The sequence below is a fragment of the Culicoides brevitarsis genome, chromosome 2 (genome assembly GCF_036172545.1).
Source record: "Culicoides brevitarsis isolate CSIRO-B50_1 chromosome 2, AGI_CSIRO_Cbre_v1, whole genome shotgun sequence".
NCBI lineage: Eukaryota > Metazoa > Arthropoda > Insecta > Diptera > Ceratopogonidae > Culicoides > Culicoides brevitarsis.
In genome coordinates this window covers 41644307-41669549 of record NC_087086.1, presented here as the reverse complement: position 1 = coordinate 41669549, position 25243 = coordinate 41644307, and the positions used below count along the sequence as shown (strand labels likewise).

General features: G+C 32.7%; 8 protein-coding genes across 9 annotated transcripts; 5 read left to right on the top strand and 3 right to left on the bottom strand.

Moving 5' to 3' along the window:
- Positions 1-4499: 4499 nt before the first annotated feature.
- Positions 4500-6005, top strand: LOC134831651 (histone-lysine N-methyltransferase PRDM16-like). Its single transcript, XM_063845445.1, has 2 exons — positions 4500-4630; positions 4684-6005. The coding sequence occupies exons 1-2, from the start codon at positions 4505-4507 to the stop codon at positions 5872-5874; spliced, it is 1317 nt and encodes a 438-aa protein (XP_063701515.1). The 5' UTR covers positions 4500-4504; the 3' UTR covers positions 5875-6005.
- Positions 6006-6237: 232 nt separating this feature from the next.
- LOC134829986 (zinc finger protein 271-like) lies at positions 6238-7724 on the top strand. Its single transcript, XM_063843311.1, has 2 exons — positions 6238-6425; positions 6483-7724. The coding sequence occupies exons 1-2, from the start codon at positions 6300-6302 to the stop codon at positions 7722-7724; spliced, it is 1368 nt and encodes a 455-aa protein (XP_063699381.1). The 5' UTR covers positions 6238-6299.
- A 2044-nt stretch (positions 7725-9768) lies between these two features.
- LOC134830792 (uncharacterized) lies at positions 9769-11034 on the bottom strand. Its single transcript, XM_063844374.1, has one exon. The coding sequence runs from the start codon at positions 10937-10939 to the stop codon at positions 9965-9967; it is 975 nt and encodes a 324-aa protein (XP_063700444.1). The 5' UTR covers positions 10940-11034; the 3' UTR covers positions 9769-9964.
- Positions 11035-11113: 79 nt separating this feature from the next.
- LOC134829327 (zinc finger protein 521-like) lies at positions 11114-12668 on the top strand. Its single transcript, XM_063842365.1, has 2 exons — positions 11114-11236; positions 11291-12668. The coding sequence occupies exons 1-2, from the start codon at positions 11117-11119 to the stop codon at positions 12464-12466; spliced, it is 1296 nt and encodes a 431-aa protein (XP_063698435.1). The 5' UTR covers positions 11114-11116; the 3' UTR covers positions 12467-12668.
- Positions 12496-20306, bottom strand: LOC134829326 (tectonin beta-propeller repeat-containing protein). Of its 2 annotated transcripts, none has more exons than XM_063842363.1 (5): positions 20176-20306; positions 19939-20103; positions 17983-19873; positions 16036-17501; positions 12496-13092 (listed from the first exon to the last, which is right to left on the bottom strand). In XM_063842363.1, exons 2-5 carry the CDS (start codon positions 19978-19980, stop codon positions 12601-12603), a joined length of 3891 nt encoding a protein of 1296 aa, XP_063698433.1. In that variant the 5' UTR covers positions 19981-20103; positions 20176-20306; the 3' UTR covers positions 12496-12600. The 2 variants fall into 2 exon arrangements, with proteins under 2 accessions (XP_063698433.1, XP_063698434.1); XM_063842364.1 differs by having other exon boundaries at positions 12922-13092; positions 16178-17501.
- A 582-nt stretch (positions 20307-20888) lies between these two features.
- Positions 20889-21479, top strand: LOC134829732 (peptidyl-prolyl cis-trans isomerase-like 3). Its single transcript, XM_063842963.1, has one exon. It carries the CDS (start codon positions 20959-20961, stop codon positions 21442-21444), a length of 486 nt encoding a protein of 161 aa, XP_063699033.1. The 5' UTR covers positions 20889-20958; the 3' UTR covers positions 21445-21479.
- LOC134829731 (cell cycle checkpoint protein RAD17) lies at positions 21455-23361 on the bottom strand. Its single transcript, XM_063842962.1, has 4 exons — positions 23318-23361; positions 22625-23265; positions 22111-22553; positions 21455-22048 (listed from the first exon to the last, which is right to left on the bottom strand). The coding sequence occupies exons 1-4, from the start codon at positions 23327-23329 to the stop codon at positions 21489-21491; spliced, it is 1656 nt and encodes a 551-aa protein (XP_063699032.1). The 5' UTR covers positions 23330-23361; the 3' UTR covers positions 21455-21488.
- A 42-nt stretch (positions 23362-23403) lies between these two features.
- Positions 23404-25038, top strand: LOC134831172 (zinc finger protein 721-like). The gene is made up of 2 exons (XM_063844834.1): positions 23404-23512; positions 23574-25038. The coding sequence occupies exons 1-2, from the start codon at positions 23492-23494 to the stop codon at positions 25020-25022; spliced, it is 1470 nt and encodes a 489-aa protein (XP_063700904.1). The 5' UTR covers positions 23404-23491; the 3' UTR covers positions 25023-25038.
- The last annotated feature ends 205 nt before the right edge of the window (positions 25039-25243 follow it).

Below are 25243 nucleotides of genomic sequence, written 5' to 3'. Positions count from 1 at the left end.
ACTCAAACGAACAGACAAATAGACATGACACTCCTTTAACACTCTTTTATTTTTTTTATAAATGTAGTAATTTGCATGGCGTTGCATTTTCTTCTTTCATTGCAGAAAAAGATTTTTTTTGTTTTAGGGTGAATATTCAATTTCAGGTAATTTTTTTCAAATATTTTTTTTAACCACAAATGAGTTTTTTTTACTTTTTTTCAATTTACATTTGTTTTAGAAGTTGAAAACTTCATTTTTTATTTTTTTTATATTTTTTTCTTTGCAGAAAAAGATTTTTTTATTTTAGGGTAAATAATTAATTTCAGGTAAGTTTTTTTCAAATGTTTTTTTTTAAAACTATAGATCAGAAAATAAATCAAAAAATGCCGTAAGTTGTATTTTTATAAAGTAACATTTAACTTCATATGATCTTTATTGCAGGTTGAGCAGAAGATGATTCAATAAGACGTTTTTCTATTGTTCAGATGAAGTCAAGAGTTAATACTTCAAGAAACCTTTTCAAAAACGATATTTTATTGCGTTGATGGTCAGTTTTTGTACGAGCATCCAAAGGAGAAATGTATCAAAGCGTTATAAGAATTTCAAACTATCATGCATTCAATATAAATAGCTACTGTGAGACTTGGCGTATAAACTTCCATTTAATATTATTAAAAAAAAAATTTTTAAAAAAAGTTGGTTCAAGTGTTCAAAGATATTTCAATCAGCTAAAGTTCTTTTCCATGTTGAATTTTTTTTTCGATTTTTAACTCGCTTTGAAATTTTATTGAATCAAAATTCGAAAAATTTAATGAATTTAATTTTTTTTTATTAAAAAAATATTGTAAATTTTTGTTAAATTTCTATTCGTTCTGCCATTTTTTTAATTTTTTTTTGGAATAAAATTTTTAACTAAATTCAACTGTTCAAAAGCAATTTAAATAATTTTAATAACATAATAATTAATAATTTTCATGAGGATTAAAGCAACAAATTTCAAAATTATTCGTAATAGGATTGAACATTATTCATGTGACAGATAAAACCATCCAGAAATCGATTTGTTACCCTAAAAATCTCATTATCAGCTAATCGTATCAAATTCCATCTCGATCTATCTATCCAATTATTTGTCCTTTAGACTAAACGTTTAATAAGATAAAAGGCTTGGTTGCTTTTTCTTTCACTTTTTTTTTAATTTCGCTTCATTGCTCATAACTAACAATTAAGCATTTTTTCCGCCATTTATCACACAAACTCTATGTTTTTCTGTGTGTGTTGTCATAAACAAATCTTAATTATTCATTATATCATTTTATGAGTATAGTCCGAAAAACTGTCCCATTACGCAACTAATGGCACGGATAATTACCGTGAAAAAAAAACTTGTCTGTACTCATTTATTAATATCTTTTTTTTTCTACCTGAGAGATAAATATTTTTCGGATCATCTCATTTATGTCAGAAAAATGGTTGGAAAATAATTTGATAGATTTTTTTTTGGGGTCAGAGTTGTTGAGCATTTGACCAACATTAGAATTTCAAATTTCTGTCTCGGCATAAATCGAGGCATAAATGCACTTTGTTCAGGTGCAAAATTATTCAAAAACAGCAAAAATGCAAATTTTGTGCATCTCTTTTGTTTCAAGAGTTCTTACCGAGAAATGAAACTATTTCTCTTGCTCGAGTGTTTGAAACTCAATACTATATGGAAAATGCAGATAAATCAATTAGCATTTGTTAAATCCGAACAGAAACTAAAACTTGTTTTAAATATCGATCAAGATGTAAACTTTTAATTGATTAAACGTTCAGATACACAGGAAATATCTTGTCAATAGCAAATTTCCCTTTGATGCATACAAAAGTTCAAAATCTACCGGATACAATTTTTTTAATGATTTTCCTTCGTTTTTTCATCACGTACGAAGATTTGCGTCAGAAATCCAGAAGTTCACACAAAGTTTATTTATTTTCTTATATTTATCGCTTTTTACACAAAAAAGTAATTTTTTGTTTGTTTTTTCTTCTCAAATACTTGTGAAGGAGATTTCTGGCACACAAAATTTTCACAATAATAAAATTGCCACAATTTTTCATTATTTATGCTCTTTTAGATTTACAGGTTTTCGCGTGTGTATAGACACACATCTCCGACAAAAACAGCTCCAGACTCTTTGTTCTCAATGGTAAAAGCTGTTGCATGAAATAATAATAATTCCGTTATTGGCAAATTCTGAACAGTGCACAATATGTTTGCTTCCAGCGCAATATTTGATGAGTAATTTTCCCTTTTTTTTTTGGTATCAGTTTAATTCACTGATAACTCTCGAGAAGAGGGAAGTTTTTCAAAAGCACGTCTGAACAATGCCACGACTGAAACTAGACTGGGGAAAAATGAACGAGCGAACCTGTTATCAGTCGTGCAGGAAAATTTTGTGCGTACGAAAGGGACAGTGGCGTAGATAATTTTCCGGTTTGACAATTTTTCGCGTTTTTTGTGAGAAATTTTTAAATTTAATTATTTTTTTATGTTTCAAAAATTCATTTTTAATAAATTTTTTATATTTTTAGGGAAATTTAGTTGAAAAAAGTGACGGATAATGTTTCGGAGAGATGCCCCGGGAGAGATGAATTTGAATGGACATGCGTGAAAAGACGCTGTATCGATGGGAAATCCCGTAGAAACGACAAGTCTATAAAATGATGTTTTAAATGCACTTTTACAACTGTTGATAATATCAAACATTGGGAACATTGTAGCGTAAGTAGTGAACACGAGAACATGTAGTAAGATTATGTCTGGGAATCTTTAACATTTTTTATTTTATTATATTTTTTGTAGTATTCGATGATGTTCGGGAAAACCAGGCATCTCCATGTAACTTTTTCCGTATGTGAAGCGTACGAACATGTACAGAACAACAACATGTTGCTTCTCGTCGTTGTTTATTTATGTAAAATATAATCTATGATATTTTCGGTACGAGTCGGTTCGAATGGAAATGGAGCAACGTAGTGAATGAACACATCAAGGTGCGGGAGGAAAAATTTTTGATATTGAGATGTTTGCACGAAAATAGGTGAATCTGAGAGAAGAGAATCGCGGAACAATTGTAGATGATGGAGATGGTAATGGGAAGGCGGTAATTTATTTAAAGTTATGGTAAACATGACTTTTCTGTGATTTGTGCAGCTTCTCAGGAAAAATATATATTTTCTATAAATAAAATGCGTTTTTCCGCAGAAGAGGATTTGAAATCAGAATTTAATGAGGGAAATTACTCGCTCTGGAGAAGTACTTTGTGTACAATGATTGCAATTATGGACGGTTTTTTCGATTTAAGTGAGCATTGATAACATCGATTGACGATCAAAAGGCATGAAAATATTTTTTTATGATTTAAATTTTTCATTTAAATAATTTTTTTATATTTTTTTTTTTAATTTATTTTATTTTAAATAATTTATTTGATTTGAATTCACTTTTATAATTAAAATTTGTTGAAATTTCATTTTTTAATCATTTTTTAAAATTATTTTTCAACAATATGAGCACAATGAGCTCAAAAATTAAATTTTTCATACAATTTTATTTTTTTTATTAGTTAAGTTCGTTAAGCTTACATCTAATTGACTCTGTAGTTAAATAATTTTTAATGAAATTTTATCTCGCATGAACTTTTTCAACAAAACAAAAACTTTTTATAACAATTCCTTTCAATTTATTAGTTCATATATCAAAATGCATATGGGAAATTTCGCATTTGTTTGTTTTAAAATTAGCGACACAATACACCAAATAATTACTGATTCGATTATCGTATCAAATAACGTGATAATTTTATTTGACTTTTATCTACACTTTTATATACGGGCACACATGTTTTATTATTAATTAACGTTCGTGGCATGCACGCAATGGGAAATGTTTTTCCGGATAATTAATTTTTGTGCATAAATCAGTTTTTTGGGCTCGTATTACCATAAAAGATGCACATTTCGTTACGCGAACAATGAAATATTAAGCAATTTCTGACAAATTATATTACAGAAAATTTTTGAATGAGAGCGATTCAACGGTCGAAAATATTTTGGATTTTTTTATAAAATAAATTTTCAGAAAATTTTTTTTAAGAATTTAAAAAAAAATTAAGAAATATTTCAATTTTTAGCAAATTTTTTACTTAAAAATATTTTTTTTATTTTTAATTTTTTTTTCTTTAATTTTTAAATTTTTTAAATAATATTTAAAAATAATAAAATAATAATAAAAATAAAAAAAAAAAAAAAATAAAAAAAAATTTAAATTACAAAAAATTAAAATTAATTATAAAATAATTTTAAATAATAATTTTTTAATATGTAATTTAAAAATATTTAAAAAAATTTTAAAATATTTAATTCAATTGATTTCAGTGAGTGACTCAATTTTTTTCGAGTGACTTTTTGAGTGTCATGTTTGTTTACATTTTTTGCGGCATTTTTCTCCATTAAAAATAAATTAAAATTTATTGGAAAAATGTCTGAAACCACAATTAATATTTGCAGATTTTGTTTGTGTAAATGCAAAAAGTCAATTAATATCCTCAGCACAGAGAATTTTATCGAAAAAACCAAAGATGTCTTTTATAAATTGAATTTGGAGGTAAGTTCTATTAATTTTTATTGTTTACAATAATTTCAAATCATTTTTTTTAGATTTCTGAAGAAAATGGACTTCCATTCGTTGTTTGTGTCGTTTGCTACAACACAATCGACCAATTTCACTCGTATTTCATCACGGTAGCAGAAAATCAGGACAAATTAACATCAGAGCTCGAAGAAATGCTTGAGGAAAGTTGTTCTGTAAAAGATAATTACGAGGAATGGCAAGAAACTGTCGAAGAAGTTGGAAATTATATAGAAGTAAATGACGAAAATGATTCAAATGAGGAAATTTCAACGAAAAATATCGAAAATTTATGGATTTCGGAGGAAAACATTCAACGAATTAAGGAAGGAGCCTCTTTGGATGCGACTTTGAGAGAAAAATTCTCAAAAGAACAACTTTTCATCTGTGATTTTTGTAATTTTTACACTTTTGACAAACAACGGATCGAAAGTCATTTGTTCGAATGTAAAGATTCGTGGGAGTTATCGAAGGAATCTTATAAAAACCCAACTCCCAAAGAACTTTTGACGATTCAATGCCCTTTATGTCCCTCAGATGCGCTGAAAATGAAAAATGATCGTGTCCTGCAGTTACATTTGAAGGAACATGCTGACTACGAACGTATCGATCGTGAACGTTTGGAGCGAGGATTCTTGCCTCTCATTCCATGCCCGAAATGTGAACGTCGATTACGAACCGAAGCAGAATTTCAGCTACATCTGAAGAAACACGAAAAAGACGAGTTAATGACATGCGAATTATGCGGAAGAACAACTGTGACATCAAATCTTCGATCCCATTTGCGAAATCATTTCAAGAAAATCATCTGCGAATTCTGTTCAAAGACTTTCAAGAATCCCGGAGGCTTGCAAAAACACATTCAAGCGAAACACAATGGACCTGAGCATTTTGTGTGTGATCGTTGTAACACGAAAATTCGTCGCGAGCTTAAATTTAAGGAACATTTGGCAGTTTGTCGAGGTCCAGGAACTGTTTGGCCTTGCATTCATTGCGGAGAAACGTTCGAAAGTAACAGTCATCGACATTATCACGTGAAAAAATTTCATATTGGATACAAATGCAAGACATGTGGTATAGAAACGAAAAGTGTGACAGCTTTGAAACATCATTACAAGTCAGAAACGCATCGAATGAAGAGTCAAGAGAAACGCGCGGATATCGCACACTCCAAATTAACGAAAAACAAAGGAGGTTCAATGAGTTTAAAACGTCGATAGAAAAAAAAATATTAAAAAAAATATTTAAAAAAAAAAAATATCAAAAAAAATATTTAAAAAAAAAATATAAAAAAAAATAGAAAAAAAATTTTTTTGAAGTTTTCAACTTCTAAAATTATTTTTCGCGAAAAACATCGGGCACGTCATAACTAACATTTTTCTCCATGAAACATATGCTCTGAGACGTATAGTTTTCGAGATTACCTCTCACGAACAAATTTTGTACGGCAAAATCAATATAAAAATTTAAAAAGAAAAATTGTAAAAAAAACGAATAAAAAATTCAAAATTTTGATGATTTTTTGTGAGTTCCATCACTCAAACCGTGAGTTGCCTTTGTTTTTGTTGATGCGTCGCATGGAAAAGGAGGGAATCAGCCTTTTTCATCCGATTTTCTGTAGTTTTAAGTAAAATTAAAGCCAAAAATGGCTACAAACCATCTCTTCAACTGTAGATTTTGCTTGTGCGAGACTGTTGAACCTCGAAATATGGCTCTTGACACGGATTTCCTTCAAAAAGCCCTTCATATTTTTGCTGAACTTGAACTTTCGGTAAGTTTTTTATTTTAAATTTTAATTGAAAAATCTCATTTATTGAAAATTTTTTAGATTTCAATGCAAAATGGACTCTCCGTGTTCGTATGCGAGTTTTGTTACAAATTTTTAAACCAATTTCACGATTATTACGAGACTGTAAAGGAAAATCAAGAATTCCTTATAAACGAAGTTGCTCCGAAAACCATAAAAATCGCAGAAACAGACGAAAATGAAGAGTTTATTGATGAAATTGTGTCTTACGAGAGTTATCCGCTGCTTGTTGAGACAGTCGATGTCATTCCTGAAGAAGAAACTTACATTACCGAAAGTCTTGAGGACGCTACGAGACAAGAAGAGTTCATAATTGACACGGAAATCATTCAACGATACAAATCTGGGGAGATTTTCGATCCGGAAGTGAATGAACAGTTATCTCAATTCTTCATTTGTGATATTTGTGACAAATATTTCGTGTCGAAAGCTCAAATAACGGGTCATATGTTCAAACATTTGCCGTTTCCGCAACCAAAAACCAACACAGGAGATCGTCCTTCGTATCGAAGAGTCCCAAAACCGCACGAATTAGTTATTTCATGTCCTGTATGCCCGTCGACGGCGATTAAATTTAAGAATAATGACATTTTACAACTTCATCTCATGGAACACGATCGTTTTGAGCGTCTCAACCAAAGTCGTATTGAACGAGGGCTTGAAGCACTTATCGAATGTCCTCATTGTGAACGTCGTTTTTCGGTACAGGACGAATTTTTGGCTCATTTGAAGAATCACGAAGCAAATCGCTTCATGACATGCGAGTTGTGTGGGCGTTTAATCGTTTCAAGTAGCTTAAAAACGCATCTCAAGTTGCATTTCAAACGTTATTGTTGCGAATTTTGCTCGCACAAGTTCCGAAATCGATGCGATTTGGTCAAACACATTCAATTAAACCACGAGAGACCCCAAAGTTACGAATGTCAACACTGTTTCAAGCAAATTCGACATAAAACTGCCATGGAAAAGCACTTGAACTTCTGTAAGGGACCTAAAAGTGTGGGCCCATGCAAACATTGCGGCGAAACTTTTCAATCCAAAAGCGATCGAATGTATCACGTGCAAAAATATCATCTCGGATACGTTTGTAAGACATGCGATATGCGTTTAGAAAGTGTCACAGCACTCAAAAATCATCGAAAAAGCGAGGAACACAGAAAAATGAGTTACGAAGCGAAGATTCGACGAGAAAATTTGAAACAACTGCAAATGACGACGAAAAAAACGCCTTTGAGGAAAGTAATAATCGCCGTGAACGACTAAAAAAGTAGGGATTTTTATTAAAAACTGATGAATTTCGTGATTAAATGTTTCTTTTTGAGATGCAACTTGAAGGAGTCCGTCATGAATGTAACATGTCCCTTGCCGGAAGAGTAAATTTTGTACCTCAATTGTGCAACTTTGGGATTAAAAGGCTCACAAACCCCGCAAACGTGCGTTCCTCTCACTAAAATGCCATTTTCCACGACAATATTGCAATCTTTGATGTTTTGATCGATTCTTTCCGTGATCGGGATACCAAGAGAAGTATAAGCTCGTTCGAGAGATCGCATTAGTCGTTGTTTCGCTTGAATCCGTAATTGAGGCGTGATGGGTGCTCGTGTAATATAAAGCTCTTTGGCGCGTTTTTCCTTTTTTGGAACAATTAATGTACGATTAAAGTTCATTTCATCATGATTTTGTATCGAATATGCTGCACTTATTGTTAAATTATGCTCCGGATAACTCGAATTTTCTTCAATTTCATCCATTGGCTCCTCTTTGATGACATCAATTTGTGTGTCGACTTCTTCCTCGTCACTCTCATTTGCTTCAACGTCGATTAATTGCACGTTATCCGTTGGTCCTTGCAATTCCAAGAGTTTACAAGCATCCACAAAGTCCGAATACTGCGATTGGGGTAGCTGAACTTCGCCGTAATACAAAAAAGTCAAGACATATTCGACCACAAAGAAGTTCACGTCGGGCAAAAGTATCACAGGCATCGTTCCCGGCGTCGTTGTTGACAAAATTTCAGCGAGAAAAGGACTCGCAGCTGCCAAAACGAGACGATGACAGGAAAATTGATATTTTTCAGGACCGATTTTGAGGATGACATCGGGAGCGTAACAGTCGTTTGTGTGAGATTCAACGTAAGCCGAAGATAAAACGGAATTTGCTCCGTTGTGCTGAAATTTTATTTCTTTTTGCGATAAAGCGTCCATCGATTTTAATTTTTCTCTTGTGGTTTTGTGGTTTCGGAGAATTTGATGTTTGAGACATAAATATACGAGTCGATAAACAAACGAGAAACCGCTTAAAAGTCGCTCGAGTCAACATGCGAAAATTTGAAAGATTTTCCAAAATTGTCAGAAAATGAAATATTTTTTATTGAAAATCTTTCTTTATAAATTTTATAAAAAATTTTAGATAAAAAAAAATAAATTATGTTTTTTGTTCGTTAAAATTTTTTTTTTTAATTTCAATGAATTTCTAATTTTTCTTTTCAAGCTAACATCTTAAAATGGCGCCTGTACATCGAAAACGCAAAATTTTGAAAAAGTTCAAAACAAAAGTTGTTTCTAATGTCAAAACCTTCATTTTGAGACGGAGAACCGTGATCTAGCTCAATTTTCAAAAATTTTGAAAAATCGGTATGTGAGCCCTCATAATAAGAGGATTTTGACTTAAATTTTTTTTCATCAATTTTTTTTGCTAACATCTTTAAATGGCTCCTGTACATCGAAAACGCAAAATTTAGAAAAAGTCCAAAACAAAAGTTGTTTCTAATGCCAAAACCTTCAATTTGAGCTGGAGAACCGTGATCTACAAAAGTTGAAAAAATTTTGAAAAATCGGTATGTGAGCCCTCATAATAAGAGGATTTTGACTTAAATTTTTTTTCTTCAATTTTTTTCGCTAACATGTTTTCAACGAAAAAAAATACATAATTTTAAAAATTTATTTTATCTCAAATTAGAAAATTTTGTCATTAAAAATAAAATTATTTTCAGTGAAAAATATTTTAATCTATAAAATTTTCTAATTTTTAATATCTAAATTATGAAAATTTTAGATAAAACAAAATATATAAAAAAAAATTACAAAAATATAAACAAAAAATAAAAAAAATTATAATAAAACATAAAAAAAATTAAAAATAAATAAATTTTGTAAAAAATATTTAATTTTTCAAAATTTCAGTTTAAAATTATTTTCTTTAATTTTTTGTTATTCCAAAAATTAATTAAATTGCATTTTTAATACTTCAAGATATTTCTTTTTATTTTAATATACAGGTCTTAATTTTAAAGAAAAAATAAATTTTATTCAAAATTTTAGAAATTCTTACAAATTATCGTTTTTAAAATTAAAATCTTCAATGTTTTATTTTATCTGTTGGTAATCTTCAAAAAAAATTAAATCTTATTTTATGTTACAATTAATTTCGCGAAGAGATAACGATAAAAATGAGAATCTTAACAATTATATCTCACTTCAATAATTTTTTTTGCTTTTTTTCGTTTAGACAGAGTTCAAATACTTGACATGCTTCCGTGTAAGATGCTGTTTTAAGGAATGATTAGAGTAAACGATGAAACCCGTATTTCGACTGACCCGATAAGCGACGTTAATTTGGAAGTTACAAATGCCGCAACATGTTATGCCTCGCACCAACTGATTATTTTCAATTACCAATCTCGATTCCTTGATTTTCGTCTGTATCATCGCCGAAATTACGATCCCCAATGAATTATAGGCCCTTTGAACACTCAATACGAGACACTCCTGCGCTCTTTTTCTCACACTTGGCGTCGCATCGATTCGTTTTGTCTCGAATTTGGACCCTCCCTTACTCATTCGCATCCGTTGCTGCGGTTGGTATTGCCCAATTCGACTATTTTCTGTGAGACTTACGCGATAATGTTTCGGCTGTGGCAACGGAGGATTTTGTATTTTTGGTTTCGTGTCGGTTTCTTGTGAATTTTGACTTTCGGTGCCGTCTAAAAATTCAACATCTTGGATTTCGCCTGCTTCGATGTCGCCATATTCGGAGGAATCGATAAATTCGTCGTCTTCTTCTTCTTCCTCTTCGTCTTCGTCGTCATCTACAAATTGAATGACTTCGTCAATGGGCGCCTTGAGATCCATCAGTTTGCATGCCTCGACAAAATCCGCATATTTTACTTCGGGCACTTGCACTTCGCCGTAATAGATGTACATCAGGACATAATCGACAACAGTGTAATTGACATCAGGCAGGATAATGACGGGAATTGTCCCCGGCGTCGCAGTTCGCAAAACCATCCGCAAAAAATTCGAAGCTGATGCCAGCATAATTCGATGACAATAATACTCGTACTTTTCCTTGCCAATTTTGAGAATTACGTCTGGCGTGACGTTGTTTTGATCCAGCGTATCTTCATAAGATTTGGAAAATTGCGTAAAGACCTGATCGTTGCGGATCTTGATCATGCCCGGAATGAGACGTTTTGCCATTACTCGATGGGTTTTTGTCCTTTTTCGTGCTGTGATGCTTCAAATTACGTCTTTTCTCGTGTGTTTCGTGCACTCGAATGGCGGTAGAACGCAGATCCGAGATCTCGATGACATTTGGTGACTCACGACAGTTACTCAAACGAACAGCTGACTGTCAAAAAAGCATCAAAACAAACCATGGATGAGGTAATTTGTCGTTTTTGCCTGTGTAAAATCGAAGAAAATCCCAAATTTTTACAGAAAAATGAGGATTTCAGTCAAAAAGTTGAAGAAATCTTCTTTCAAATTGGATTTACGGTAAGTTTTTGTCAGAAATTCGGAAAATATTTTAAAAAATTTGTTTCTTTTTAGGTACCCGAAGACGAAGCAGTCCCAATTTGCTCCTATTGTTATGATTATATCTCCAAATTTGCCATTTATTATGAGTTTGTGAAGCAAAATCTGTTGAAATTCGTCGACACAAGTACAAAAACTACAAAAATCGATGGAAACGAAGCAGGATATGAACGAATTGCAGAAGAAACAGTAACATCAATCGTTTGTGAGCACTGTAATGTATTTCCCAACAAAAATGAACGAGTTTTCAAATATCATGTCAATAGATGTGCTCTTCAGAAGTTGAGATCAACTGCTGCAATTACAGAAACGCCAAAAGTCGAAGAGAAGGAGGTATTTTTAGAAGAGTATAAAATACAAGAACCCGTTCAAAATCCCATTTCCGATGAAGAATCAGACACTTGTGAGCATAAAAATGACTTTCCCAACAAAAGAGTGTTCAAAGCTCACATAAAAAAATGTTTGAAAAAATCTTTTCGACGAATCCCATCAATTAACGAACTAAAAACTGCTTGCCCGTTGTGTCCGACGATGCTTTTGAATGAAAAAGTGCTGAAATTACATCTTGCACAACACCACAGATACGAAGCTTACTCGAAAAATCGCGTATTAGACAATAAACCTGCCTTACTTTCGTGTCTGAAATGCGAAAGACGCTTCGCAAGTGAATCAGGATATAATTCTCACGTGAAAAATCACGACAACAACGCTTTTATGACATGTGAATTGTGCGGAAAAACGATTATTGCTGCAAATCTTAGCTCACATCTGCAAACGCACTTCAAGCAATACGTTTGTGAGTACTGTTCTCTGGCCAACAAGAGCAAACATGATCTCGAGAAACACATAAAACGGAAACACACGAATCAGGAGTTCTATGAATGTGCCTTTTGCAAGTACAAAACTAAGAGAATCTGTTTTTTGGAGAAACACGTGCAGCATTGTAAAGGTCCAAACACAGTTCCGCCATGCCCGCATTGTGAAATGCAATTTAAGACACAAAATGATCGACTGCATCACTTGAGGGTCATGCACAGAGGCTTTTCATGTAGGATGTGTGCAGTTACATTGGAAAATGTGTCGCAATACAATCGACATTTAGCAACTAAGGAGCATCAACAACGCAGTTTGGCGAAAAAATTGCAGCGAAAATGGAAAAAAGACATCGAACCAATTGAAATTATTGAATAAAGTTGATTTGAAATGGCTGGAAATCGATTTAAGCAGCTTTATTGAGGAAATTACATCGATAAATACACTTTTTATCACAAAAATACTTTTACAACTAATAAGAAATGATTTTTTTTTTATCAAAATCTACTTTTTTATAACGCTTTTGCACAAATATGTTGGAAATTCGCCGATATACCGATATTCCATCCGTATTCGGGATTCGATTGATTTGCTGTCGTATCAACTCGTTTAAAGATAAATCCATTATTTGTAACTGCCCAAACATATTCTCCCACGGAAACGTGTTTGAACGACATATTTCCGTCGTAATGCGATTTATCCGTGCACAAATTCACGACGGGATGCCAATGGGTACCTTCGGGGAAAACTGACGTGATTTCTTTGCGATTGTAAAGTTTGCCAAATTGATCGATTGCCCAACATCCTGCTGCTCCGAGAGAAATTTGCTTGAAAATTATCCCGTTTGATTCAAGTTTCTGCCAATTTTCGCCACAAGGTTTGTCACAATTGATGCCGATGCGACGAAAAACAGCGCCGTTTTTACCAATTGTCCATACCTGACCATCGTGAATGCAAATCGACGTCATTGGGGTTTCCGATGAGATGTGCTCCCATCCAGTTCCCTGCGAAAATTATAAAAATTTGAAGAGAATTAGTTTTGCGGTCTAAATTACAAAAAATTAAAATTAAAAAAAAATTATTTTTAAAAATTGAAAAAAAAATTTTTTTTTAAACTTGAAATCCATTAAAAAAAAATTAATTTAATAAAAATTTAACTTTTATTTCTAAAAAATTTTTCTAAAAAATTTTTCTAAAAAAATAATCTTATCTAAAATAGTTTTCAAAATGGCTTTGACACAGTTTTTGATTTAGTTTTGCTCTTGATTTAGTTTTCAAAACAAAACTATGTCAAAGAAAATTTTTTTTTTCAGTTTCAATTTTTTGGCAGTTTTGAGTTAAAAAATGATTAAAAATGATAAATTAGAGCCCTCTGACAAATAATTATCTATTTGAAGCAAGATTTGACAAAAATTGCTTTGACACAGTTTTTGACACAGTTTTTTTGCTCTTGATTTAGTTTTTAAAACAAAACTATGTCAAAGAAGATTTTTTTTTTCAGTTTCAATTTTTTGGCAGTTTTGAGTTAAAAAATGATTAAAAATGACAAATTAGAGCCCTCTGACAAATTTTTATTCATTTGGAGCAAGATTTGACAAAAATAGCTTTGACACAGTTTTTGACACAGTTTTTTTTGCTCTTGATTTAGTTTTTAAAACAAAACTATGTCAAAGAAAATTTTTTTTTTCAGTTTCAATTTTTTGGCAGTTTTGAGTTAAAAAATGATTAAAAATGACAAATTAGAGCCCTCTGACAAATTTTTATTCATTTGGAGCAAGATTTGACAAAAATAGCTTTGACACAGTTTTTGACACAGTTTTTTTTGCTCTTGATTTAGTTTTTAAAACAAAACTATGTCAAAGAAAAATTTTTTTTTCAGTTTCAATTTTTTTGCAGTTTTGAGTTAAAAAATGATTAAAAATGATAAATTAGAGCCCTCTGACAAATTTTTATTCATTTGGAGCAAGATTTGACAAAAATAGCTTTGACACAGTTTTTGACACAGTTTTTTTGCTCTTGATTTAGTTTTTAAAACAAAACTATGTCAAAGAAAAATTTTTTTTTCAGTTTCAATTTTTTTGCAGTTTTGAGTTAAAAAAATGATTAAAAATGACAAATTAGAGCCCTCTGACAAATTTTTGTTCATTTGGAGCAAGATTTGACAAAAATAGCTTTGACACAGTTTTTGACACAGTTTTTTTTGCTCTTGATTTAGTTTTTAAAACAAAACTATGTCAAAGAAAACATTTTTTTTCAGTTTCAATTTTTTGGCAGTTTTGAGTTAAAAAATGATTAAAAATGACAAATTAGAGCCCTCTGACAAATTTCTATTCATTTGGAGCAAGATTTGACAAAAATAGCTTTGACACAGTTTTTGACACAGTTTTTTTGCTCTTGATTTAGTTTTTAAAACAAAACTATGTCAAAGAAAAATTTTTTTTTCAGTTTCAATTTTTTTGCAGTTTTGAGTTAAAAAAATGATTAAAAATGACAAATTAGAGCCCTCTGACAAATTTTTGTTCATTTGGAGCAAGATTTGACAAAAATAGCTTTGACACAGTTTTTGACACAGTTTTTTTTGCTCTTGATTTAGTTTTTAAAACAAAACTATGTCAAAGAAAAAATTTTTTTTCAGTTTCAATTTTTTTGCAGTTTTGAGTTAAAAAATGATTAAAAATGACAAATTAGAGCCCTCTGACAAATTTTTATTCATTTGGAGCAAGATTTGACAAAAATAGCTTTGACACAGTTTTTTTGCTCTTGATTTAGTTTTTAAAACAAAACTATGTCAAAGAAAAATTTTTTTTTCAGTTTCAATTTTTTTGCAGTTTTGAGTTAAAAAATGGTTAAAAATGACAAATTAGAGCCCTCTGACAAATTTTTATTCATTTGGAGCAAGATTTGACAAAAATAGCTTTGACACAGTTTTTGACACAGTTTTTTTTGCTCTTGATTTAGTTTTTAAAACAAAACTATGTCAAAGAAAATTTTTTTTTTCAGTTTCATTTTTTTTTCAGTTTTGAGTTAAAAAATGATTAAAAATGACAAATTAGAGCCCTCTGACAAATTTTTATCCATTTGGAGCAAGATTTGACAAAAATAGCTTGACACAGTTTTTTTTGCTCTTGATTTAGTTTTTAAAACAAAACTATGACAAAGAAAAAAATTTTTTTCAGTTTCAATTTTTTGGCAGTTTTGAGTTAAAAAATGATTAAAAATGACAAATTAGAGCCCTCTGACAAATTTCTATTCATTTGGAGCAAGATTTGACAAAAATAGCTTTGACACAGTTTTTGACACAGTTTTTTTTGCTCTTGATTTAGTTTTTAAAACAAAACTATGTCAAAGAAAAATTTTTTTTTCAGTTTCAATTTTTTTGCAGTTTTGAGTTAAAAAATGATTAAAAATGACAAATTAGAGCCCTCTGACAAATTTTTATTCATTTGGAGCAAGATTTGACAAAAATAGCTTTGACACAGTTTTTGACACAGTTTTTTTTGCTCTTGATTTAGTTTTTAAAACAAAACTATGTCAAAGAAAAATTTTTTTTTCAGTTTCATTTTTTTTGCAGTTTTGAGTTAAAAAATGATTAAAAATGACAAATTAGAGCCCTCTGACAAATTTTTATCCATTTGGAGCAAGATTTGACAAAAATAGCTTGACACAGTTTTTGACACAGTTTTTTTTGCTCTTGATTTAGTTTTTAAAACAAAACTATGACAAAGAAAAATTTTTTTTTCAGTTTCAATTTTTTTGCAGTTTTGAGTTAAAAAATGATTAAAAATGACAAATTAGAGCCCTCTGACAAATTTTTATTCATTTGGAGCAAGATTTGACAAAAATTGCTTTGACACAGTTTTTGATTTAGTTTTTTTCTTGATTTAGTTTTCAAAACAAAACTATGTCAAAGAATTTTTTTTCAGTTTCTATTAAAGTTCAAAACTTACCGCTGGAATAGAAACTGTCACGCCTCGTCTCAACAAAACTTCTCCATTAACTGCAATCGCCCACACATTCATCGTATAATTTGGCGCTTCTCCGCTCGAAAATAACGAAACATCTGCAATTTTCGCATTTCCAACTTCATACCATGGGCCCGTTGTGCTCAACTGACACTTTCTATACCATCTGCGACGTCTCACGTAATCCGTAAAATTCTTCTTGCCATGATAACTTGCAGGAAAGTCAACCGCATATTGCCATCCATCTCGATCAACACCGCCCGGCGTATGAAAATCGACCATCCAATCGGAAATCCAATGCCAATGCGTTGACGGAACCTTCACATGATCCTTACTGCGTTTGTGTTTGCCCGTAACATCACTCCAACAATGTCGATCAGTTGGGAGTCCCGTCGAACTAAATCCCGAAATTGGATTCCATCGTTGATTCTCGTAAATGTAATAATTTTGCGCATCTGTCAAGCTATGAATGCCCGTTGTACTCGATTCGAGTCCTTTCAGAAATTGTCCTCCCCATCCGCCTGTGTAATAATATGGCGTATTATCGTTCGCAATGCCCCACGTGACGCCTGCTTTACAAGTTTCGACTTTTTTCAAGTGTCCTCCCATTTGACGCCAAAATAAATCCGTTGGGCACATGATAACCGAAGGACTGTGATACCGAATTTTGAAGATTTTGACTCGTCCGCTGCTGAAAAAGCTCACAACGCCATTCGGGTTCGTGCGATAATGATAAATGGGATACACAACATTATCGACAGTCACTTCAAAGCCATTCGGAAGCGTTTTTATCGTCAATTTGAATTCCGCTCCGGGAGCAAAAGTCAACATTGTATCTCTAACTTCGTCAAGCCATTCAGATTTCTCTTTTGTATTGAAAACGAGCGTATTTTCATTGAATCTTGGATTAATATGCAACGCAATATCAGGTCTCTCGCCTTTTTTGCTCGGATACGTCAACAAATCGAATCTCACTTGATCCGCATCAGGACAAACGTAACCAATAACCTCTAATTCCGTGCCTTTTGTCATTCCGTTGTACAAAGAAACAGTATAAGGCGTTTCTGTAGCCGAAAGTTCTATTTCCTGCGAAAATTGTTTCTTCTCGTCGTTATACTGATTCGTATTGAGGGTCGTTGGATCAAACGTGAAAACATCTCCGAGCACGGAAGTTGCCCAAATCGAGTTTTCCGAAGGTTTTCCGCTTAAATTGTTAATTTGGCAACAAACAGACGTCAAATGGGATAACCAATCTTCTTGTTCACTCTCAGCGCTGAATTGGAAACGTACGGGAGATGTTCCATTGGGTAAACGAGGCGCATGAATGACAATTCGTGGCGTAGATGCTTCACTGCAACTTGCGACACACATAATTTCTGACAACGAAAATTGGAGTTTTATTGTTACTCCGTCGCTCGAGAGAACAGTTAAGGTGCCTGATCCTGATGCGCCTAAAATGAAAAAAAAAACTATTGTTAGAATATCGCAAAAATTCGAAATATTTTAAAATTTCAAAATTAAAAAAAAATAATAAAAATTTTAAAACTTAAAATTATGAAAATATTTTTTAGTATTAGGAAAAATTGAAAATTTTTTAAAAATTAAAAATAAATTTATTTAAAAAATAAAAATATTATGAAAAACTGAAAAATTTTTAAAAATTATGATAAATTGAAATTTTTTGAAAAATTAAAAATTATGAAAAATTGATTTTTTTTTAAATTAAAAATTATGAAAAATTGAAATTTTTTGAAAAAATTAAAAATTATGAAAAATTGATTTTTTTTTCTAAATTAAAAATTAAATTTTTTTTAAAAAGTTAAAATATTATGAAAAATTAAAAAAAAAAATAAAAATTATGAAAAGTTGAGAAATGTTTTAAAAATTTGAAAGTAAGAAAATTTTGGAAAAAATTTATAAAGAAGTACAAACCTTGTGTATCGACCCATTCAAGTTCAAGCAAGCAATCTTCAAATGGCTTCCCAGGTTTGGAAACTTTAGCTTCTCCCGATTTCACCCACGAATTCATCTCAATAGCTTTTTCATATTCGCCAAAAGCTGTTCTAATCCCATTATTCACATTTCTCAACTTTTCCAACATACTCAAACGCCATGGTTGCTTAAATTCTTCGGCAGTTGTCACTCCAAAGGTATCATTAAACCAATTTGGAAGTTGATTTATGTCAATTTGAACAGCTCCCGACGTTACAACAGTCCATGCATTGCTGTCAATTGTCCATGTCGATCCTCCAATATGATCAACGACATCATCTTCGCCAAAAATTCCGCTATCACGGGAAAATTCTCCTTCAAAAACGATCGAATCTGAGTCGGGATTCGCTTCTGTTGCAACGACACTTCCCACAGAACGCACAGGACTCACAGATCTCCCGATGACTCTTTCGCTGGAAATTACATGTTCAAGCGGCGCACTATTTGGTACCATATAATTGTCTTTTTCCTCATCGATTCTACCGCCGCTCGGAGGAGACTGATACGGCTTTTTCCATAATTCAGGTTTATATTTGGAGTTTTGATTTGGCGCTGAGTGAGAAGTTTCATCAAAATCGGGTAATGCGGGTTTTGGGCTTTCGTCGTTGCGTTCTTTAAGTAAATTTCCCATACTTTTATGCTTTGAATTCGGGGATTCGGAACCGCTGCGACGACTTCCAAGCGAATTTATGCTCGAAGTACGTGACATTTGCATCGGACATTGGATTTGTCGCCATTTTTTGCCTGTTGGATCGCTACTTGTAACGCCCGAACGGAAATACAAAGCTCTATCTTCTGCCCCGATGGCGAAAACTTGATCGTTGCTCGTAACAGAGACCTGTGAAATATTTCCAACCATCTCAACCCACGCATTTCCGATTGCCGCATCCTCATTTACGCCTGCAATATCGCCTTTTACGCCACGTCGCCAATAAACGTGATTGTCATTCGTGACACACCACACAGAATTCCTTCCGACAGAGACACAAGTAATTTTCAAACCATTTTCCGGAGGTTTGACTTCAATCCAATTGTCTCCCATGAGATTGTCTTTCGTGCAACCGCTTCGTACCATCGCTCTTCCATTGTACAAACTGCACCAAACGAGTCCCGTTGTTCCTACACTTATCTGCGATGCTTCACAGCCCGTTTGCGCTTTCACAAGAGTCCATCTCAAACCCTCAGGCGACGAATGCGAAACTCCCGTACGAAATACTACTCTGCCATTCGACGTGATTGCCCAAACTGCCAACATCCCGTCTTCAGCGCCCGGAATATTCGTTCCTCCGATCGCAACATCGATAAAAGGTTCTTCCGTCGCATCTTTGTGCAATGGAGCAATTGCACACCACGAATTCAGAGCACTATAACGACGAAATCTGAACCATTTCCTGCGTCGAACACAAGATTTCCATTGTTTCTCCGGATGATACGTCGCGGGAAAGTCAACAGCATAAGTCCATCCATCGTGATCCAAAGGTTGCCCTTCCAAAGTCAACTCTAACTCCCATTCGCCTTCCCATTGCCATGCCATTGACGGACAACGGATTTTATCGATTTCACGATTTACTGTTCCATCGACGTTTGAAAAGTGAAAACGATCTGTGGGCAAAAGTTTTGCTGTGAAACCCGAAATTGGATTCCATCGTTCGTTCTCGTAAACTTCCTCCCGAACACGAATTCCCGTGTCAATTCCATGAACATGCACATAAACTTGACGATCTCCTCCGATAGCCCACATAAAGTGATTTACAGCAGAAATTTTCTTGAATTCAAGTCCCAAATACAAAAATTCACGCCATGTTGAACTGTTTGTTGGAAGAGCGTAAATCTATTGAAAAAAATCCAAAAATGGACATGAACATCATGTGATTAAAAAAAACGAAGATTACTCACCCTTCCTTCGTTATTGATGGCAAAAATTACTGTGCTCGGCATTTTTGTGCGTTTTAATCCCCTTAATTGTTGATCAGCCTTCTAAATTTGTCTTAATTCTCATTTATGGTAACTACGTGCAACGATTTTTTGTTGTTGATGACTAATTCGTGCGAAGAAAAATTCCTTCAAAGGCAAGAAAAGTTGATGGAAAATTATCGATTTTTTAAGTTTCGGTCAAAAAAAGTTTTTTCTTACCTAATTTTAAGAAATTTTTGTGAAATTTTACATTTTCAGCCTTTTTGGAGGCAGTTGAGATCAGAAAAATGGAAATTTCTTTAGCTGCTTTTAATACTTCGGGCGAAAATTGAAATTTTTTTCAACTTAAAAAGTTCGCTAATAAATATTTTTGTTTTTATCAGTGAGGTAAGTGCAACTTTGAAAAATGTTTCGAACCTTTATAGACCTAAAAAAAAATATTATAAAAAAAAATGTTTAAAAAAATTAAAAAAATAATATAAAAAATAAAAAAAAAAAAAAAAAATATTTAAAAAAAATATTAAAAAAAAATTTTTTAAAAAAAAAAAAAAAAAAAAAAAAGTACAGCAGATAAAAAAAAATTAAAAATTATTTTTTTTTTTAAATTAAAAGTTATGAAAAATAGAAATTTTTAAAACAATTAAAAATTATGGAAAATTTAAAATTTTTTGAAGGAATTAAAAATTATGAAAAATGAAAATTTTTAAAAAATTAAAATTTATGAAAAATTTACTAATTATGAAAAAATAATTTTTAAAAATTATTAAAATTAAAAAATTTTTTTAATACATTTTATGAAAACTTTTTTCTAAATTTTTACTTGAAAAATGTAAAAATATGTTTTTTCATCAAAAAAAATTAAAAATTTTCAGGTAAGATGAAACATGAAACATTTTTAAAACTTGCCCATCCTAATTGTCAACATCAGCTGTTCAGATTGTTTGCAAACACCGCGTCGTTCAAACGTTTTTCATTCAATTTCTCTAATTTTCTAACTAAAAAATGTCAGTGACGCTTCATACGGATTTAGGAGACATCAAAATCGAGCTGAAATACGAAGATTGTCCAAAAACAGTTGAAAATTTTCTTGCTTTGTGCGCTTCAGACTACTACAATGGATGCATTTTTCACCGAAATATCAAAGGTTTCATCGTTCAAACGGGAGATCCAACAGGCACAGGCAAAGGAGGACAATCAATTTGGGGCAAAAAGTTCGAAGATGAGTTCAAAGAGCATCTCACGCACAACAAACGAGGCATTGTATCAATGGCAAATAATGGAACAAACACAAATGCAAGCCAATTTTTCATCACGTACGGCGCTCAACCAGCTTTAGATCTGAAATACACAATTTTCGGATGCGTTATCGACGGAATGCAAGTACTTGACGATCTGGAAAAACTTCCTGTGAATCCAAAAACGTATCGACCATTGGTTGAGAAGAAAATAAATCGTGTGACAATTCATGCGAATCCTTGTGCGGGCTGAAATAAACGAGATTTTACAATTTTTTCATTAAAAAATATTTTTTTCTATAACAAATCGACATCATCATCACTAAAATCTTCAATTTGGTTCATTTCATCATCAAATACGGATATATCAAGATCCAAAAGGGACTCGTTACGATGACTTTTGATGATTTTCGCGAAGGTTGAACAATCACAGATGAAAGTTGCTTTTGGTAGATCCTCTGAAGTCCATGTTTTGTGAGTTGCATTCATGCCATAAGCATCAGAATTTGGATTTTTCTTCGATTTTTCGCTTTTTGCATCATTTTTTGTCACAAAAGTGTTCTTAAATCCCTTAATTTTGCCTTTGTAGCCCGTAACAGGCTCTGTATTCGTTACCATTGTACCTCGAATGGCGATATTTAGTCCCAAAAGAGACAAAGTATCATCACGCCAGTCATTCATCATGACATCAGATAAGCTGAGGAGGTCTAAAGCTGATGCGATATCCTCCATTTTCGTGAAACGTTCAATATAATTGACGAAAATCATCTTTGTACAAGTGTTGGCTTGAGTTGAAAACAAATCTGTGAGGTATTCGGGGTCGTTTGTGAGAGTTAATTGATTGTCTTTTGTCTCATCTAAAAAAAAATATTTAAAAAAAATTATTTTTTAAAGAAATTTTTAAAAATTCAAGACTTACACTTCGGATTAAAGACTTTTCCCAAAAGATGCATCATCGTAATATTCTCATCCGTGCCCAAACCTTTGTATTTTTTCGCTTTTTTCTTCTCCGTCAACTTGCTTGGCTCCATTTCCATTCCCATATTGACTGCTCCTTTCTGACATGCGAACAAAAGATTTATTGTAGCATTTCGTAAGTCACCCTGCGACGAAACAATTACAGATTCGATCATTTCGTTCGTCGGTGTGTTGAAAGAATCTCGAAATTTGGACATTTTCGAAGCAACTGCCTTGAGATGTTTGTTAATTTGCATGTACGAGACGGGATTAAATGTGATTTGAGCGATTTTGAACTTTTGCATGGTTTCGTCGTTAAAAAGTTTGTAATTGAGATTCAATTTTTTGCTGTTTGAGTCGTTCGTGATGAAAACTAAAGGTGAACGACCTGTTTTTGAATAATCTCTAAAAAGATAAAAAGAGAAAAATTTTATGAAATTATTTTTCGAATTGAAAAACTTGAAAAAAAATCTTACTCGAGTACTTGTTGAAACATTTCAGGCTCATCACAGAAGACATTTGGAATATCTTTACAGACAATTAACTTTTTTTCCTTCGCTTTGTTGAAAATTGTTCCAAAACGGGATGTTTGTCGCAAAAATTTCATCAAACTTTCCATTTGCCCTTGTTTTGTGCCGTATTTTCTGATTTCCCCAACTTCTTGATTTTCGTTCTCAGGCACTTCAATATCCAATGGAACAACATATTCGTGCACATCGAAGCCATTTTCTTGCGCGATTATCTTCACAGCGGAGAGTTTTCCCGATCCACAGGGTCCCGTAACGAGCAAAATGGGATTTTTTCGAATGTTTTGCAAACGAGCGACTTCGTTGAACCATCCTTTGACTTCTTCCAACTTTTTTGCGTGAATTACGAGATCTTCCGATGACTTTGGGGTAATTTGTTGTATGATGTCTTTTTGAGAAATTACATCGAGTTTCGCTTTTTTGAAAGGAATTTCGTCATCATCGAATGTGAGATCGATAGTATTTGCTGCTGAATCGCTAAAACTGCGCCGAAAAGTTGTAAACGAACTTTTGGAGGCGCCTTGACTTCGATTTTGAGTGTCATTTGACTCGTTGGCGATGAACGTCAAAGGCTTTAACCATTTCATGGGCTGAAAATGAAGAAAATTACTTAAAATATGCTTTAATAGATGAATTTCTTACCCTTTTCGACATTTTTTAAAGTTTATTTTTCTTTTCAGGCAAATTCTACCGGCTCGTAAACGTCAAATTTCGTTTGACAGATAAATGGAACTTTGTTTACCTTTCACTAAAAATTGAAATTCGGATAATTTTCATCAAAAATCAACTAAAAAGTTTTAAAAATTTGACTTTTTAATGGAGATAAAAGAAGATGAGGTAAAAATTTCATAAAAAATTCATCAAAAATTTATTTTAAAGCAAAAATTTACCATTTTAGGACCTTCATCCATTCTCGAAGCTGCCTTTGCCTGAAGACAAGCCAATTCCTTGTCGTCATTGCCCTCGTTCGTACAAAGCTGTGAATGTTAGAGACCTTCATGAGCGCATCCATCTCATTCCCTACATCTGTGACTATTGCCAACAACCGTTTGCTTTAAAATCTCACTTGAGAAATCATCTCGAGATCCATCGTCGCATGATAAATCCCTACCAAAAAGTTAAAAAAAATCAACATTCACTCCGTTTTAAGGATGATGCATCAAAATTTACTTGCGAATATTGCGGCAAACATTTTTTCTCGAAGCTCGGGTACACGGGACACTTAAAACTAAAGCATCCAGAAGAACATGACGGCGGAATTGAGACAGTTTTGTTCGTCAAACAAGAGAATTACGCCTCAGAAGAAGAAACAAACGACTATTTCAGCGACGAAGCTCCAAAAAAAGAAGAGGAAACGCCATTTACCTGTTCCTGCGGCGAAATTTTCCGAGAATTGGTCGATTTGGTACGACATCAAAGCAGCCAACATACCGAAGGGTTCGAAAAAATGGTTCGGGAATTGAAAGATTTGTTACTTTACGTGATAAATCGTTCGTCGGATGAGCAAGTTTCAGTTCCGAGAGCCTCAAAGCGTGAAAAAAAAGTTGTTGTGAAACAAGAAATTGAAGAAAATGACGAAAGTCAACCAAAAACGGAATATTATCCAAGCGAAAACTCGTCTGAGAGTGAATTTGAAGAGAAAAAACCGAAAATCAGGAGAAAAAGATCGTCAACAGCGAAAAAACCGGAAAAACTTCAGTGTCAATATTGCGACAAACAACTTTCCAATCAGCGATTTTTCGAAGTTCATGTCGCGAAGAAGCATCAAAACATCCCCGTGTTCCGTTGCAAGATCTGCAATCGATATTTTTTGGATGAACAAGAGTTTCAAACGCACGTCAAAGGGCACGAGCGTGATCCGGATCTTTGTTGCAGCGAATGCGGGTTTTTGTGTAAGGGAGCTGCCGTTTTACGACGACATGTCGACTCGAAACACAGAAATATCGAACAAACGCCGCGATTTTTCTGCCCGGAATGCAACAAAGGATTTTATTACAAATGCAAACTCGATGAACATGCGTTCATTCATAAGCCGCAGAGTGAGAGACCTTTGCTTTTCACGTGCGATATTTGTCAAATGTCGTTTACGCGAAAATCAGCTCTTGTGAGACACAAAATGTCCCATGATGAGAGTACGAAGAAATACTCGTGTACCTTTTGTGCAAAGACTTTTCGCAGGAAGCAACATTTAAATTCGCATTTGGCGATGCATACGGGATCGAGGGCGAGAGAAGAGATTTGTGCGGATTGTGGAGCAATTTACTCGGAGAGACGCGGATTGTATAATCACATGTTGAGAGTTCATGGAAGGCCTCTTGAAGGGTATAAGAAACAGATTAAAAGTTAGAAAATTAAAAAAAAATTGAGGAATAAATTTGAAATTTTTATATAAAAAAGATCATTTTTTATTAATTTTCATTCAAAAATTAAAAAAAAAATTAAATTTTTTAAAAAATTTTAAATTTTTGAAGAAATTTACTTGAAAATTGTGAATGTTAAAAAAAAAAATTTTGAATTTAAAAAAATTTTGAATTTTAAAAATTTTTTTTTAATTTTTGAAGAAAAATT